Source organism: Calonectris borealis, chromosome 13 (genome assembly GCF_964195595.1).
Source record: "Calonectris borealis chromosome 13, bCalBor7.hap1.2, whole genome shotgun sequence".
NCBI classification, from domain to species: Eukaryota; Metazoa; Chordata; class Aves; order Procellariiformes; family Procellariidae; genus Calonectris; species Calonectris borealis.
In genome coordinates this window covers 9,640,234-9,656,447 of record NC_134324.1, presented here as the reverse complement: position 1 = coordinate 9,656,447, position 16,214 = coordinate 9,640,234, and the positions used below count along the sequence as shown (strand labels likewise).

Below are 16,214 nucleotides of genomic sequence, written 5' to 3'. Positions count from 1 at the left end.
TCCTTAGGCAGGCAGGCAAACACCTGACCTCATGTATTCTGCTTCTGCCACTGACAAGAGATACCTTCAGACACAGCACAATCCCTTCCTAAAAGGCCAACAAGAAAAAGACCTTTCACTGCCCTGATCGGGTACAGCCAGGATGAGCCAGCTGCGTTGCAAACATTCATTTGCTTTTAGGTGAGATGGGGCCCATAACTGATGGGGCTAGGAGAGGTTTTTTCTGCAAGGAAGCCTGACCTTTCCCGAGGACATCTGCAGCCTCTCCAGCCACGTGAGAGGAGTAGCTGCAAAGAAGCTCCAGTGTCATTAGCGAGTCTGGAATGCAGCACGACCGGTGCCGACGTCAGCGAACACCCGTCAGTGAACACCCGGCTGGAAAAAATGCTCTCACTCGCTTAAACCGAGATAGATGGACTTCTGATAGGCCCCAGTGGAAATCCCTACGCAAACTTTTGGGCAAGTACCTCTGACAGAAAGAAAGAAGAAATATTAAGGAAAGCGCTAACACTTTCCCTCTGGCTGGGCTAAGGTCTGAAAGGATGCTTACACTCATTCTCTGAGAATTAGCACAATAAAACAACAACAAAAAAATTTTCAGTGGTGTTTCTGTCCTAGCTTATGTGAGCTCTATTGCGAGTAAAGACTTCTAAAGATTTTACATTACCGTGGACCCACGCAGAGAAACACAAAACAACAATGAAAATCGTCTTAATTCAATCTGTGCTTTATCGCACAAGGCCACAGCAGGGGATTTTTGGCTGTGGGAATACAAATACTCATCAATGCTACAGCTCAGGGTCCTGCTCTGATTACTACCCAAACACAGAATGAGACGGTCCCAGTCTGAAGAGTTTTCAGTCTAAACACACTAGACTCAGTGGAAAAACCCCAGGCAGCTAGGGGAAGCCTCAGCAACACCGAGACTGCAAGCCAGCCGCTCCGTGCTGGACTGCTGCAGCTGCGGAGCTGTGGCTGCGATGCCCTTGATGCTTTCTGAGCTTCTGCCTCCCAGCAGCAGGCAGCCTGCCCTTCCCATCCCTGCATCGCTAGCTAAAAGCCATCCTGCCCATTTGCCTCTTGGCCCCCAAGGGACTTTTTTCCCCCCTCACTCTCCCAACTGTGGCTAGGAGCAGTTGGAGTGGGCTCCGGTGACAGAAGTGTGACACAGAGCTGGCAGGAAGGCTGTGCTGCTGCTGCGGGGTAATCCGCGCCCCGCTGCGCTGCGCCAGCCGTTAGATGCTGACAAAGCCGACAGTGATGGGTGGCAGGGGTCCTCGCCGCATCCCCAAGCTCCCCTGTCCTGCAGGAGAGTGCCCTGGGGAGCCGCTCTGCTCCTCCCCGGAGTCACCCCCACCTCCTTCCCTCACAGCCTGTCTCTCGCAGCTCGGTGAAGGTTTCAGACACCCCTGTCCTGCTTTTATCAACCCTATGGCTCTCCTGCTCCGAGTGCCTCTGAGTCACTCAGCCTGCTTGCCTTGCTCCAGCTCCCACCCTGCAGCACACCACGGAGGCTTTACAGGCAACACGACTGACACAGCAGGGAGCCAGCGTCTGCGGGGCGGTAACCATGATGATTACTTCTTCATCTGCAAGTGCACCAGATGCACCGAGAAATAAAAATGACTGCTGAAGCAACAGGAGAGGCAGAGGGCAAAAGACTTCCCGGGTTGCCTTGTTCAGTCCCTGCAGACACCACACCTAACGACAGGGACGGAGAGGACAGGGGAGCTGCAGGAGGGCTCGGGGACAAATAAGCCCGGAGGGGAGGAGGAAACAGAGCAGAAAGGAGAAACAGGGCATAAGGCTGCAAGTCTTGCGCCATGGGAGCATGATTTGGGAGTGCTCCTGCAGAAAGCACCAGGTGCATCTTTAATGCCTTCCCCTACAGCATTTGGGAAGGAGCAACATCCCCTCCAAAGACAACTCTGTCTTGGAAATCTGCTCTTTTATGAAACAAGATTTCCTCACGGGGAGGAAAGCACCTTCCTTCCTACAGCTGACCTCAAAGACCATCACCTCTGCCATATCTGGATGACCTTCCAAGCCCTACTTGAAGGCTCATCTACACGTCTGGCTTTCAACTCCCCACTGCCCTGGCTACTCAAGCGCTACTGCATGGGCTGAAATGTTCAACCCTGCGAGGCTCTCGCTTCCTCCTGCCAACCTCATCCAGCGCTTGGTATCTGCAGCACCACGTGGAAGGGACCCCGGGAGCAGAGCCCAAGCACTGCACACAGCACAATGCTGCACGAACCGACCACGTGGGATCAAGCATCACTTCACGGCAAGAAAGCAAGCTTTACTCAATGCTCTGATCCTTCAGGAGCTGACAGCAAGACGAAGAAATGCTGGTCAGCGGGATCGGCCAGCGCGTTTGGGATTACACACTGAGGTTTTGTTTTCAAACTTTGCTCGGTTATGGCGGGGCCCTTTAAGGACCTAATCTCCGTGTGACTGTTCCCAGCACCAGCCGTGCCCCTGCGGATAATACGGACTTAGGGAAGCACTGTCTAATGACGGCTGCACTCTCAGGCAGGCTGCCTGCAGCTCCGCCGTGTCTGTGCTGCCCCTGGCCATCTCCTCCACCCCAGCTAGATACTCCATGCTTTCCCAACTGCCCCTCTGTTCGAGAGCTGTTTTCTCTCAGTAAGCACCCAGAGCTGCTCACTCAAAGCAGAAGTAAGGAGACAAATAGAGTTAAAGCAGCACAGTTTGGGCGAATGGCTTAAATCCTCATCAGAACCTGGTGTGCAGAGATGTGGGCATCGCTAACGCAACTCAGCAGATCCCAACACTCCTGTCCGTAGTTTTTTTGGTATCTGTGTAGGAGAGACCAGCTAAAAGCAAGTGCTGCGTTAACGCAGAGTATGTTCAGAGGCATGATAAAACTCAGTACACACCACTAATCAGTCATCTGACTGGGCAATGCCTTGTGATACCAGACCCGCTCTGCAGGACTAGCTAAACTGCTCCTGGTTCCCTTTCTCAGGATTGTGAATTAAAGCAGAATTTATCTCCACTTTTTAACAGTGCTCTGCACACCTACCTCAGTGAGGGGTGGGGGCCAGCAGCGTCCCCAGCATCCCCGCAGCAGGCGTGCTGGGCCGGGCGGTGGGTCTTCCTCTCTACTGTGCAGCCAGATTAGTTTTAAACATTCACATTCCAGTACAGTAAGAGAAAACTTCTCCCCCCGAGCGCAGGCTGCCACCTTTCAAACAAGGTCAGACACCAACCCCCTCCCCCACCACCAATGACCTTATTAGCACCGATCATGGTTCTAATAATATCCTGCATTGTAAGCGGGCCATCTGCCGTAACATTTCACTACAAACTTGGGGAATTGCTTGGTTTGAGTACGCTCACGCCCCAGCAAGCCAATTGTCCCCCCTCAGGAACACGCACCTTCCCCACAGCTTTAAGCTAAATGTTGCAGAAAGGCACCTCCAGCTCCAGCTTTCCAGCTCGGAGCTCAAGCACGCAGAGAACAGCACAGAGCCATGCCCGGGCACTGGCTTCAGACAGAGGAGGTAAAAAAACAGAGTGAGAGGTTAAAAATCCATCACTTCAGCATCGACAGCCTCCAACTCCTCTGATGGTGGGGACACTGAGTAACCACGTCACTGAAACCCAAAACCAAGGCCAAACACTAACCAGATGTCCAGAGAATAAGAAGTAAAGTGCCAAGGCTGCCGACAACAGAGATCAGCATTACTTTTGTGCTATGTACTTTCTACAGCATGAACAGCAGAAAGATTTTATTATCCTAACACACTGGCCGAATATTTTCACTGCCATTACAGGAGAGGGAGCTTTCGTAACAAATAGGTAAACTTGCAGAAGAACTAACCGTGTTTGATAGCTATTCATTTAGAAGGAGCCAGGGTTTGAAATGCTTACTCAGTTAGGACACTTGTCTAAAACACCCAGAGTCTTATTACTACGGTAGCTCAGCTCCACTCAGTCTTCAAAGGCATTTTCTTTGTACTGCTCCTGTGAGGTCAAAAAGTGCAATTAGGCACAGAGACTGACATTACAACACTTTAAAGCAGCCTGCATCATTGCAAGGCTTTGAAAGCTGGCTTTCCAAATCCCTGGCCTTTCCTCTAATCAAAAGGCCATCATCAGGCATGCACAAGAGGCTACATGGGGCAAAGAAGGGGGTCAGTGCCTGGTTCTCTGCTGTTTTACGAACAGCAGTAAAACAACATTAATAAGTCATAAGTAAAACTGTGCCTGTATGGGGCAACATTCACCCAAGTGCCTCAAAGCATTTATTTTAATAACCAGCATAACAATATTTATAGGGGCATATTTTCAAAGAGCTCAGCTCCTCACTTGGAAATCTAACCACTTATTTAAATGCTCTGTGGGAGATGTCAGATGATGGGCTCTCCGGAAAGCCTGGCACATCTTGTTTATATTTGTTTTAAAGCTTCCAAACAGCTCAATTACATAAATGCATGTTACTGCACCCTCCTTCAGATGGGTGAGCCAAGTGGCAGAAAGCTATTGTCAGCAAAGGGATTACATCAAACTGATGCTACGCCGCTGAAGAAATCCACCAACTCCACATGCTCGTTCAGAGTCATTCTCCTCAAAGGCATCTTCCACCACCTTTCCCTCAGCTGGCTTCGCTGGGCTAATGCAATCATGAGCAAGAGAAGTAGCTAGGTAGCTTCACTGACACAGCAGCAAGACAGGACACCACAGCCAAGTGTGCCTCCATGTTTAAAAGGATCCTCTTTGCCCCAAACTCTCTCCAGGGATAGGGACTTGCCGGTTTGGGGAGTCTATTTGAATCCCAGTGTTAACTACTGCTATAGATCAGGGCTGGAAGATGTAAAGCTTGAACTTCCTTCCCCACATGGATCTGGCAGTGGCACAGCTTGTAGCACGGCACCCGTTGAGGTGCCAGAGCTTGATGTACAAATGCACAACTCTCCGTGCTCCCTTGGCCAACTTCTGACTCACAGCCACGCAAGAGTAAACGCAAGAGCTGCCGCAGCTTGCTAGCTGGGCTTCAGCACCCCGTCTTCCTCCTTCCAGTGCAGAGGAAACCCTTGGGGCTTGCAGAGCAACGCACTGCATTTGCACTGGGTCACAGGCACAGAGCTTGTGCTTGCAGATCCAAGCAGGCTTTGCAGGACTGCAAGCTCCAGGTGCATGCGCTGAGCACGTGCAAAGAAACTCTCCCAAACTGGAAAGTCAAAGGTGGCAGAGGAGACGACCACAGGCAGCTCTCCCCCTTCGGAGAATGCCTGAGGACCGTTTCCCTCTCTCAAAACCTGATGCAACAGCTCACTTCAGCGCAAGGAGATCTTTGCTGCCCACAGGAATTCTACAGTGCTTAAAATCAGGCTTAAGTATTTTGCAGAACTGGAACCTCAAACTGGAGGGCTTTGCCCTTAAGAAAGGAAAGTAAGCCTCAGGAGCAGGAGGTGGCATGCCGCGGCCCGTGCAACATTGCAATATGCCCATAAAAGGTTTCAAAATGTATCTGCTTAAGCGCACGCAGCAGCTCAGAAGGGTTTAGAGTCACATCCCAAAAGAATTTCTCTCCTGCTTTTTTAGGCAAGTGTGAGCAGCAGTCAGCACTTTACCATCATCTTACCAACCAGAAAACCAAGGTTACTCTCGGCTGATATTAATAACGTAAATGCTGCTGGCTTTATCCTTTGGGGATGGTGGTTTGCTCGCGCCACAGGGAGAAGACCGGGGCAATGTGAGCTACAGACAGGAGTGGAGGCCCTGCGCTGCCAGGGCTGGCTGGTGAGGAGAGCAGAGGCTGGCAGGAAAACGCCTCTGCTGAATTTGCTTGGCCTCCGAAGTGCGGTCTCTGGACAAATTTGTAGCCACTGCTCTGCTTTCCAACATGTTCAAGGGAAAATGCACAAAAGTCTGAGGCCCAAGAAAAAGCTGTAATAAATTAATTCATTAGCTGCAGGAAGAAAGAAGAGAAGTCCTGTGCCTGCCCCTTGCACCAAGAGTGCTGCCCAACGTGCCAGCCTGCACCCGCACCTCTGCCAGCCTCTTGAACCTGACCCAGGGACACCACGCATGAGACTGGCACCCCCAAACATCGGGTAACAGCAAAGGCATCTGTCCCTCTGCGGGCAAGCCCTCAGGAGATACGTGGGGTCAGGAGGTCTGGGGCACAGACAGTGCTCTCCATGTTCAGAAACAGAAGACCTTTAGAGGACATTTCCACAAACACAAGGCCGGACCTGGTGTTACCCTCTGACCATGCACTGCCACAGACAGGAGATCTGTTCAGCGTCCCCCTGATGAGTCAAACCCTGGCCCCGCCGCAGCGGGGGCTGCCCACCCTCAGGCACTCCAGGAAGGCTGCCAAGACACTCTGCTTATGGGTACCCATGGGAGGGCAGAAGAGTCCCAATCACTTCACCTTGCAGCGAAAGATGGGCACCAGACCCACCAGGGTCCTTCCCCACCAATGCTCTGATGCTCATCAGGCCAAAGCCACCCCAAGGGTGAGAAGACTGCCTTGGAGAGTCTCACTCCCAGGCCTGGCTTCAGCAATGCCACGCAACGGGCAGGGAAAGAGTCACGTTGCCGTGTGCCGTTAAAGAAGTCAGATGTGGGACAATGCAAGAGATCCACCAGAGGTGGGAGAGGATGGCGGGAAGAGACATACTCCTCTCCACAGGAAAACATGTCAGCCAGGGAGAGAAGTGACTTTCGTTGTTACTGATATCAGCTGATGAATGCATTCACGTCGACCAAGCCTGTACAAGAGTCCTGCAACTTTAAATGGGGAAAGCAACACACATGCTTAGATTTGCCGAGCACCTACTGTAAAGCAAAAACCCAAAGTCATCTAATATCCACGCTCCACATGACGAAGAGTCTGTGGTCTGTTAGGTAGGCCAATCTGGTATATGAGGGACCAACACTTTCAGGAGGAAGGTGTCCAAGCTAAGAAAATGTGAACTCCAAGTATTTAATTACTGCTACTACTACATGTGTCACACTGACAGCTTTGGAGGGCATTTCCTTTCAGACAGCTCCCTGCAAGCCTCCTCACAGGCTCTTAACATCCACCTCTGTACTGATGGCAGCAACCTCTGTACTGACTGACTGGCAGTTAACAGTGTGGCCCCTCCAGCTCGTATCTCCAGGAGCCCCCGAGAAGCCTTCTACGCTGGGATGGGTCTCACTTCTCACAGTTTCCATCAGAGCCACACAGTACTCCCAGGACTTCCTCTGCTCTTCCAGCAATGAGCTGAGAAGGGAGCATCCCTCCAGGCTAGCACCAGAACTAGACTATGCACCAGGAAACCTATGGACATCCCACCTTTCTTGCCATGTTACTCCTGGGTAACACCAGGTTTTAAAAGGCACACATCCTTGGAAATGTAAAGGCCAAGATAAAGTGTTCCCTGCTGAGGCTGCTCAGCTGCAGAAAGACCCAGCAGAGATAAGGACAGGGCCAATCTCTTCTCCCTCCATAGCATGTCTCAAAAATCACCTGCTTGCTTTAAAGCACAGACAAGGAATTCTGCCTTACATCTTTGCAAATGGCTGGCAACGAGTAAGACCTTCCTGCCCCTTGCTGTCTGTTGCTGTCCCTGCAGTAGAGTCACCAGGTAACACCAGCCTGTTTCCAGTTACACGCGTTCATCACCCAGCACCTCCGCACAGAGCCAGGACCAAGGGGATTTCAGCTCAGACGCTGGACTTCACATTCAGCATCTAAGGCACTCTGTCCTCCTGCTAACCCTCCCGTAGAGGCAGTAACCTGCAATGGAGAAGCAAAGGGACAGCTATGGGCAGCAACCTTTTAAACTATGATAGTAAGATTCACCAGTGCTCATTTGTCATGGTTCAGCTGTCAAAAAGTCACAGATAAATGAAGTGAGACTGCTGGGACATCAGAGAAACCTATGGATAACGCTAAATAAATCAAACGTGCTCTGCACAGACCTCTGTCCTACAGAAAGATCAGTTAGGCACATTAAAGCAACAAGGTATATCTTTCCCTGGAAAGCTGAACGTGCCTAGGGAAGTCACACACCATCCAAGTAACCAGCTTGACCCCAACAGAGAGCATCTGCAGTCCAGACACCAGGGCAGGCTTGGGAGATGCTCAGCCACAGGCACCGCCAGGTGAGCTTCTCCATCAGCAGTCTCCATCCCACAGCTGTGCCGAAAACCTTCTGGGGACATTGCAGAGAGCAGACACAGCATGTGTGCCAATTAAATTAAGCTGCGAAAACATGGAGCTTGTTGTAACCCATACACCAGAAGAGATCAGACCTAAATATTGTTTTTTCCATTTAAGCTCTCTTATTGTCCTTGAAGTACCACTCTACTTTAAGAGAAATACAATAGCAACAGTTCTTATAAATAAGTCTAAATACGTTTTTCCCCACTTTTAGATGTTTGTTTCAGTAGTTATAAAAAGCACTTATGATGTCTGGATGCTCATGTGTCTTACGGCACAAGACAGAAAGCTGCTGCAAATCTACTTCTCATCGCCAAATGCTGTCGCTATGCAGGTAAGTGCCTAAATGACCGATGGAAAGAAAAGGTTTCTCACAAAGGTGACTTGGCTCAACATTGTTCATCTGGTTTATTTGCATCTCCATTACACTGAGCTGAGACATGCAGTCAGAGTGTCTCCAAAAATATCTCTATGGCTTTGTTTGCTTTCTTCTTCCTCTGTAAGAGCGTAACCATATGCTAAGTTTAGTGGGTGTTTTTAGTTGTTTCCTAGTTTGGAGTTTATTTAAATTTAAGAAAAAAATAGATTTGATTGCAAACCAGTAGCAGTCAGAAATAATTCTAGTGAAGTCAGCATAAAACAGGTACAAATTAGCATGAAAACTATAAGGAAGAGCCTCAGGTACACCAATTTCAAGATCATATGGTACGTTTATGGCCCAAGCACAGCTAACTTTTTAGATTGCCGTGGAATTTTGAATACTATTACCAGATAATAACACTTCTTCTAGAAAACAGACAATTTAGACAAAACTGTACTTTCAACTCCTGATTTTATGCCTGTTCACAGACAACTCGCCTTTTTTTATATAGAAGAGAACTGCTTTGAAACACGCAATGGCTTAACGATGTTTTTTAAATTAGACCTCCCAAAGTCAAAATTCATACCCCTGAAATTTTCACTACACTATTTTCTGTCTTTCAAAGTGCTCTTCACAACTTTGATTTGCATATGGGAACATCTACATTCATAAAGCAAATTTAAAAAAACAACACACCCCACAAAGCTGGGCTTGTAATATTTTTTTAAACCATGAGTCCATAGTGCAGATACCCAAACCGTGAGCAGTATAAATCAAAGCCTCTGTGAACACCTGGTGTGCATTACCTGCATATTTTTATATAATACGTCACTATCTCCTAATACCCGTCTCTCAGCTTACTGCTCAATTAGCGTTTCTAGTGACCAATGAAGGTGCTTTTTTTTCCTTCCTGACATCTTTAGAAACCGAAGCACACAACTAACGATTTGCTGGCCAGGGAATTAAGAATCAGACGGCTCATACCACGCCCGCCTGATCCAGCCTGAATAGGAAGGTTAATGACTGAGCGCTTGCAGACAGCCACCGCAGTGCCACGACAAGCCTGCGTACGAACTGCCACGAGCCAGCAAACCCTGTCCTGACCCTTGCAAAAAGCACCAGCTACGCACGGGAAGGTGCCCACCAAGCCCGGGGGGAGAAACCGATGAATGAACCCGAAGGCCATCTGGGTTTACAGCAATGACAGTACGCTCCTCTCCTCTGCTGAAAACATCTCGGAGGTGCCATGGGACCTGCCTAGGAGGTACCGCAGAGCATCGGCCAATGCCCAGCAGCCCTCATGGTCACTTATGGAAGGGGGGTGGCCCAGCGGCGGCTGGCTTTCGGCCTCTGGACTGCCCTCCACCAAGCAGTGCAGCTTGCCCTTCCATTCACACAAATTAATTCAGGCAATACTGTTCTTCCAGAATAATGAGGGGGGAAGTGCGAGTAGAGAGAGAGAACTCTCTTGGCATCCGATTCAAATCTGTGAACAGCTTCTCACAAGGAACTATTTTTAAGTTTCATATAAATCTGCTTGAGAAAGGTTCCTTCTGCTGCCTACAAATGTGCAAACTCCCCCTTTGAACGATGACAGCTCAGGACAGCAAGATCCAGCCCTGCACTTGCAACCTAACCAAGACTCAGTACTTCACGACCAAAGCATGCACACATGCTTTGCACAACGAGACATCGCTCCTGCAGAGCATGCCCTGGTGAGCCCCACCCGAGCTTCAGTGAAGCCCCCCATTTCCCTCAGGAGTCCTGTGTGTTTTTCACAAGCTCATGGTAGCACACATTCACCCATGAAACAACCCACATTGAAGCACCCTGACTGCTTCTGGAGGCATTACTGCTCTTAGCACTGCAACAGAGGCAGAACTGCTATATGAGATTGAGAAAAAAAAAAAAAGTGAGATGCAGTAAGCGCATAGATGCTGTGCGTGACCTGACCAGCGAGGTGAAACCACTATACGCTGGGTTATCAGAAGTTTCTGTATGAAGGCATTGTTCAGGCTTAAGAGGTCTGTGAGAAAAAAAACAAGGAACAGCACTACACAATGGATGCAGATAAGCAACCTCTGAACAAAGCCCTGGGCGACTGCAAGAAAACGGGAAAACTTATTAGCTGCAAGCATCCTATATCCTGTCTCCAATAAAGCAACACAGATGTTCTGCTAATGCAGGGCATGAGAAGATGAAAAGAGCACTAAGCAGCTATCAAGCCCTCCGCAGGAGAGAGGGTCAGTGTTCAACAGCTGTCGGAGGGAAACAGCAGCTGAGCGCACAAAGATGTCCACAGGATGAGCAAGAAAAGCCTCTTTTTAACAGGTCTAAGAATGTAACATCTCTTTAGTCACCAGTAAGGGAGGCCACCGTTATGACCACAAGCCCCTCGATGCCACTGCAAACAGGGCTTTGCAAGCCCAGCTCCAGCCCAAGAACAGAAAGACCATTGTTCGAGAGTTTAGTCACCAGGGCGGTTATCTCCACTGGGAAACGCATGGTGTACACACACACACACAGAGGCTGCGGCGTTGCGGACTGCACCTCTCCGTGGCACAGCAGAACCGGGGCTCTGCCCAGCGAGAGCCATGGGGCTGGAGGGAGGAAGGGCTTCAAGACCCACTTCTTCTTTGAGAAGTGGGGTGCAGAAACAGCCCCCCATCAACCCTTGGCCACGTGCTCTGTGTAGTCTGACCTCTCCTCCTGGTGTACTTCCCAAAGGCAGAGCTGTCAGCCCTTCACGAGGCTTTCCTAAGCCTGAAAAATGTAGAAATTCTGTTCCCTGGAAAATTCAGGCCACTTAACTAGCACATACTGGGCATCTGCTACTGTGTCAAGAGGAAACTGCAATGAGAACATTACTTAACAGCCAGCTACACAGGAAACACGCTGAGCTGTGGAAGATCTACTCCTTTGGCATTTTTTTCTTTCTCAACATGGTGTTCCCCATCCCATTTCCCACCGTTGGAGGAGAAGTGTTCGCTCATGCCAGCGGGTGGGATTTGAACCCCAGCTGCCCATACACTTGGTCCTGCACATCTCACAGCCCCAGCTGTGTGTGCAGACACGGCACCCCAACCAGTCACCCGCCGGGTGACACTGGACGACAGCGCAGCTCAGCGCCGAGCCAAGCTGGGTGGCTGCACAGGGGACACCTCCCCAGGACGCTGCAAACATCAGGCAAGTTCTGCAAGGGGCATGGTGCTACCCTTCATGGCACGACAGCACTCCTTTCAGTTCACAAATAAATGCTATAAAATGTAAACATATTAATCTCTTAATTCAAAGTATCTGCACTGCCACTGGCTACAATTCTAAAGTTTCAAGGGCATTTTTTTCCCTCCGATAAAAATATTTTTGTCTCCTGCTGTCAGCAAACCAGCAATGTAAATGAACACTTGAAAGTCACTGTATAACTAAGAGTCATTGCATATAATCAGATTAAAAAGAGCAAAACCTAATGCAAATAGGAAGCTTGAACTTCTTGGTAAAAGGGAACAGAAGTGAAAATATGAAGAAGCCACAAACAGTAATAAAATGGGTAAACCCGTGTTAGACTGGATCCAGCCCCAGTCTGAACCTCTGCATACATAATTCCACCAGTTCTGTTACTCATTACGTTCACAAAAATAAACCCAAATCTTTTCAAGCAACAGTTGAAGTTCAAGGGAAAACTTTTAAGCTTGTAAAATCTACCAGATTCCTTCTAGAAACTCAAACAGGTTAATTGCTCTGATCAAAACATTAAACACAATGTCAAGAGTTCTCAAAAGCAATCAGTTATCCATATTGTCTCAGGGTTTTTACCATCCTTTTTAAAACACCTTCGAGGAGCCACACTTTTGGGAAAAAGAAAAAAAAAAGTGGATGTTCCTTTCCCGAGAACTGCAGTGAAGCGACCCCAAACAGAGATGTCCATCTCCCCTTCTGTGAGACCCCTGTCCCCCGCCCTGACTCAGACCCCAGGTATTTGGTAAATTGTGAAAGTCACCCCTGGAGCTCCAACAGTGACAAGCAACTACGAGCCACCTACTGCCTGCAAAATCAACCCTGCAAAGACAAGCACTAGCGAAAAGGCTCAGCTGTAACTCAGAAGGCCTAGCAGAGCCATTGCGCTTGCATGTCCCTTGCAGAAAGCTTTTTCCCAACGCCCATTTTTCTGGGAGTGCTGCCCTCCAAATATTTTGGCTGTTCCTCATCTACAGGACGGCGTTAGAGTGCATCTGCAACTCTGTCTCCAGGAAATACACATAAAGCTGATTCATTATCTTAAAATGCTGCTTTCATTTCTGCTCATTAAAAGCACATTTCAGATCCCTGCGCTGAATGCGCAGCCGATGTGCTCTGGACACAAATTAAGGCACTGGGTTTCAGTTCTCTACTCGTCTCATTTCAGTTTCATTTGCTGCCCACAACGTGCATTCTCCATTTCGAGGACAGCTACATCAGACCTGAGCTACCATCGGAAAACGCTCTGGATAAAATCCTCTCTCTCCCTGTGATGCCTGTCACTCCAGGCAATTGCACTTGATGTCAGACCCAACCTAGATTTCAGGAGCTACCTCCCGCATCAGCAGCATCCTCCCTGCAGAAACAGAGCAATAAACAGTTGTTCTGCACATCCCACACCCCAGCACGCCGAGCCATTCGGAAGAGAAGGAAAAGCAAGAGAGCTTAGGTAATGCACGCGTTAGACAGTCCTCACCTTTAGGGAGTCAAAGCAGGCAATAACTCGACCATTTTCCACATGGCAACTCCGTGACGGATGGGCGAACTTGCACTCTGCATCAGACCGAGAACAAGTACCTCTCTGAAACTCTCGACACACTTCTAACGTCAGCCATTTTGTATCACGAACCAGGGAAACGTTTACAGCCATATTAAAAAACAAAAATTAAAATGCAAGCAATCGCACCCTTCTTCAGGGCAGTATTTACTGCTGATCTTTTTTTTCTTCTTTTTTTTTAAAAAAAGGGTAAAAAAGTGAATTCAAGTTAAACGTGAAGAAATAACTAACTTGTTGCTTTGGTAGAACTCCTATTCATCAGCACTTAGGTTTTCATTTAAGTCAAATCGTGTTTGTTTAAACAAGAATTAAACATAAAGCCAATCATAAAATAGAAATCTTATCAGAACAACTGAAAATCAAATTAGAGGCCAGCTCCTAAAAGTGCAATTGTAGAAGTTAAAATATAAGTGTTATATTTTGTGCCACTGCCGAAGTTACTTGCAAATAACTGGCAGACTTTCAAAAGAATTCTGTGCTCTCCAGTTAATGGTTTCAATTATTCTTGCAAAAAGCATATGCTGCTGGCAGCACTTCAGTTTGTGGAATGGTCTCGGTCCTTGGGGAGAAAACTTCGGGGTTTTTTTTTCCTTCTATTTCTTGCTTCTAAAAATTACGGTTCGCGAGCATCAAAACGAGCAAAAGGACGTCGGAATTTTTTTTTCCTCTTTCTTTCTTTTCTTTTAAATATTTGCTACATACTCGGGGAAGAAAAAAAAAATAAAATGGCTGAGCAAACTGCGTGTAAATGGGGAGCAAAAAAAAAAAAAGGGCAAGGCTGGAGGAGTTGCCGTCAGGGCACGAACCGCAAGCAACGCCGAATTAAAAAGAGAGGGGGGCGAGGGGCAGAGAGAGGCAGCCCTAGACAGAAATCCAAGCAGCGGTGGCTTCAGGAAAGGCACTTTTCAGCAACCTGCAGGAAAAAGAGAAATAGAATCAGCCAAGAGCCGACGGCCGCCCCCGCTCAGGCGGGCGCGGGGCTGCCCGGCCCCCGGCGGTGCGGCGCGGCCCCGGCAGCCATTGTCGACACCAGGGGCATTTCCCGCACCAAGCTGCGCATGGGAGGAGGAAGCGACCAATGGCGTTTACCGTTGCAGCAGCAGGCCCGGGCAGTCGACCAATAAAAGAGACCGTTTCATAGCGGCCCAGGCTGGTAGACGCTGGGTTTTGTGCCCGCCGCAGGGAAAAGCGCCTCAGCCCCACGGCCCGGCCTGCGGGGCGGCCCAAAGCCCGAGAACCCGCGCGGCGCCCGGCAGCGCCCGGGCGGAGACGGGACGAGCCCAGTCTCCGTCCAGCCTCGGCGCGGCGACGCCACGCGCCTGGCCGGCGATGTCCCGGCCACCCCGGCAAGGGGTCCCGCAGAGTCAGCGGCGCAGGGTGGGCTGCATCCACCAAGCAGCCCTCCCAGCCTAGGGAAAGATATTTTGCTCTTTAGTCTTTCTCAATTTTTTTTCTTTTTTTTTTTTTTCTTTTTTTTTTTCTTTCCCCCACCCCCCTTTTTCTGTAGGAAACGTTCAGGCAGGAAAAGCAGCCGGTGGCTTTCTTGTCTACAAAGCAGAAGGAGCTGCTACACCTCAGCCCCATAACCACTTCGCATTTTTAAGGCGTTTTATTTAACCCATCACTAGCTGCAGAGCTGTTCTAGCAGCAACCTGGGATGGCACATGAAGACAAACGACTGGTTCACAGTCACTCCTCTGTGGATTCAGAGCCTACAAAACTAAAAGCAAACCTGACAGGGAAACCTAAGCCACACACACATGGAAAAAATTAACTCATTGCTCACAGCTGTAGTTTTCCACCAGACTAAAGGCAACTCGAATTACTCTGACTCTAGCAACTCATGTTATACAACAAGCAACTTTCAATGCATTCCTATTCAAGGCTTCCTTGGCATCCACTAAAATGTTAAGCTGTCCCTAGAGTTTCCCATTCTAATATTAGCTGTACCAATGCCGCCTGATAGGACTGGGCTGTTTCCAAGTTCCCAAAATCCAGCCCTTTATCTTCCTAAAGTACTGCCGCCCAGTTTTGCAAACACTTGACAGGCGCAGGATGTTGCTCGTGTGACTGCTATTAAGACTTCAAGCTTTCGCAGGAGAAGAGCCTTCAATTACAAGAAAAGGAAGCTTAAATTCCTCTTTTATTATTGGTGTGTTATTGCAATTACACTGATCAGTAACTGAAACCTACTGGAGCTGGAACAGTCAAACAATGCTACCAAGGAAAAAGTGTGGGAAGAGGCTGTCATCAGCAGCAGGGGGTGGGGCACAGAGGCTGTTTGATTCACAGATTGAATTATTTCACATTTAAAAAAAACAACATTTGTTAAACCTACATTGCAAGTATTTTGTAGGCTAATTAAAGTGAAGTTCGTAACAAAAACTGCCCAGATCCTTGCAATCCGGCTTACAGCATCAGCACAAAGGTTAGCCTGACCCATGCTTCTGGAAGGACCTCTGCATTTTTGCACATCAGGTGGGGAACAGAGACTTGCTAGGCATGTTTTAAACTTCAAAGGGAAGGAAGAAAAGCCATGCTCATGTCTTCTGGGTTTCGTAAGGAACAGAGATGTGCTAAATCAATTCCAATTTTGCAAACGGGGCAAATTTATACAGGAATCCCATTCACTGATGTGTGGGCTCCCAGTCCAAATGAGATCAGCAAGCAGGAAAAGGTGTGCGTAAACCTTTCTGCAGGGAGCTCGGGACTGGCTGGGCGCAGCTCTTAAAAACGAGCTAGAACAGGTCAGATATGGGTGGGGATTAGAAAGAATGCTCTCTCAGAAGCTGCTCTGAGCAGACCGAAATACACCCATCTTGTGGAGTAAGTGTCTATTCCACAGCCAGGGAAGTGAGGGTCTGTTAACGCTG

At 48.8% G+C, this 16,214-nt stretch overlaps 1 protein-coding gene across 15 annotated transcripts in view; it reads right to left on the bottom strand.

The window, feature by feature from the left end:
• MBNL3 (muscleblind like splicing regulator 3) overlaps positions 1 to 16,214 on the bottom strand; it is a 98,961-nt gene that overhangs the window by 50,804 nt on the left and 31,943 nt on the right. For 10 of the 15 annotated variants that reach the window (XR_012675549.1, XR_012675551.1, XR_012675548.1 and 7 more), the window contains exon 2: positions 13,261 to 14,254. The exons of 4 other annotated variants lie outside the window; for them this stretch is intronic. Coding sequence is in view for 7 of the 11 variants with exons in the window: in XM_075162055.1 (XP_075018156.1) it covers positions 13,261 to 13,434 (174 nt within the window). In the remaining 4 variants the exon portion in view is untranslated. Of the gene's footprint in view, positions 1 to 13,260; positions 14,255 to 14,430; positions 16,211 to 16,214 lie in introns of those variants that run through there. One more of the 15 variants, XM_075162054.1, reaches the window with a different exon arrangement.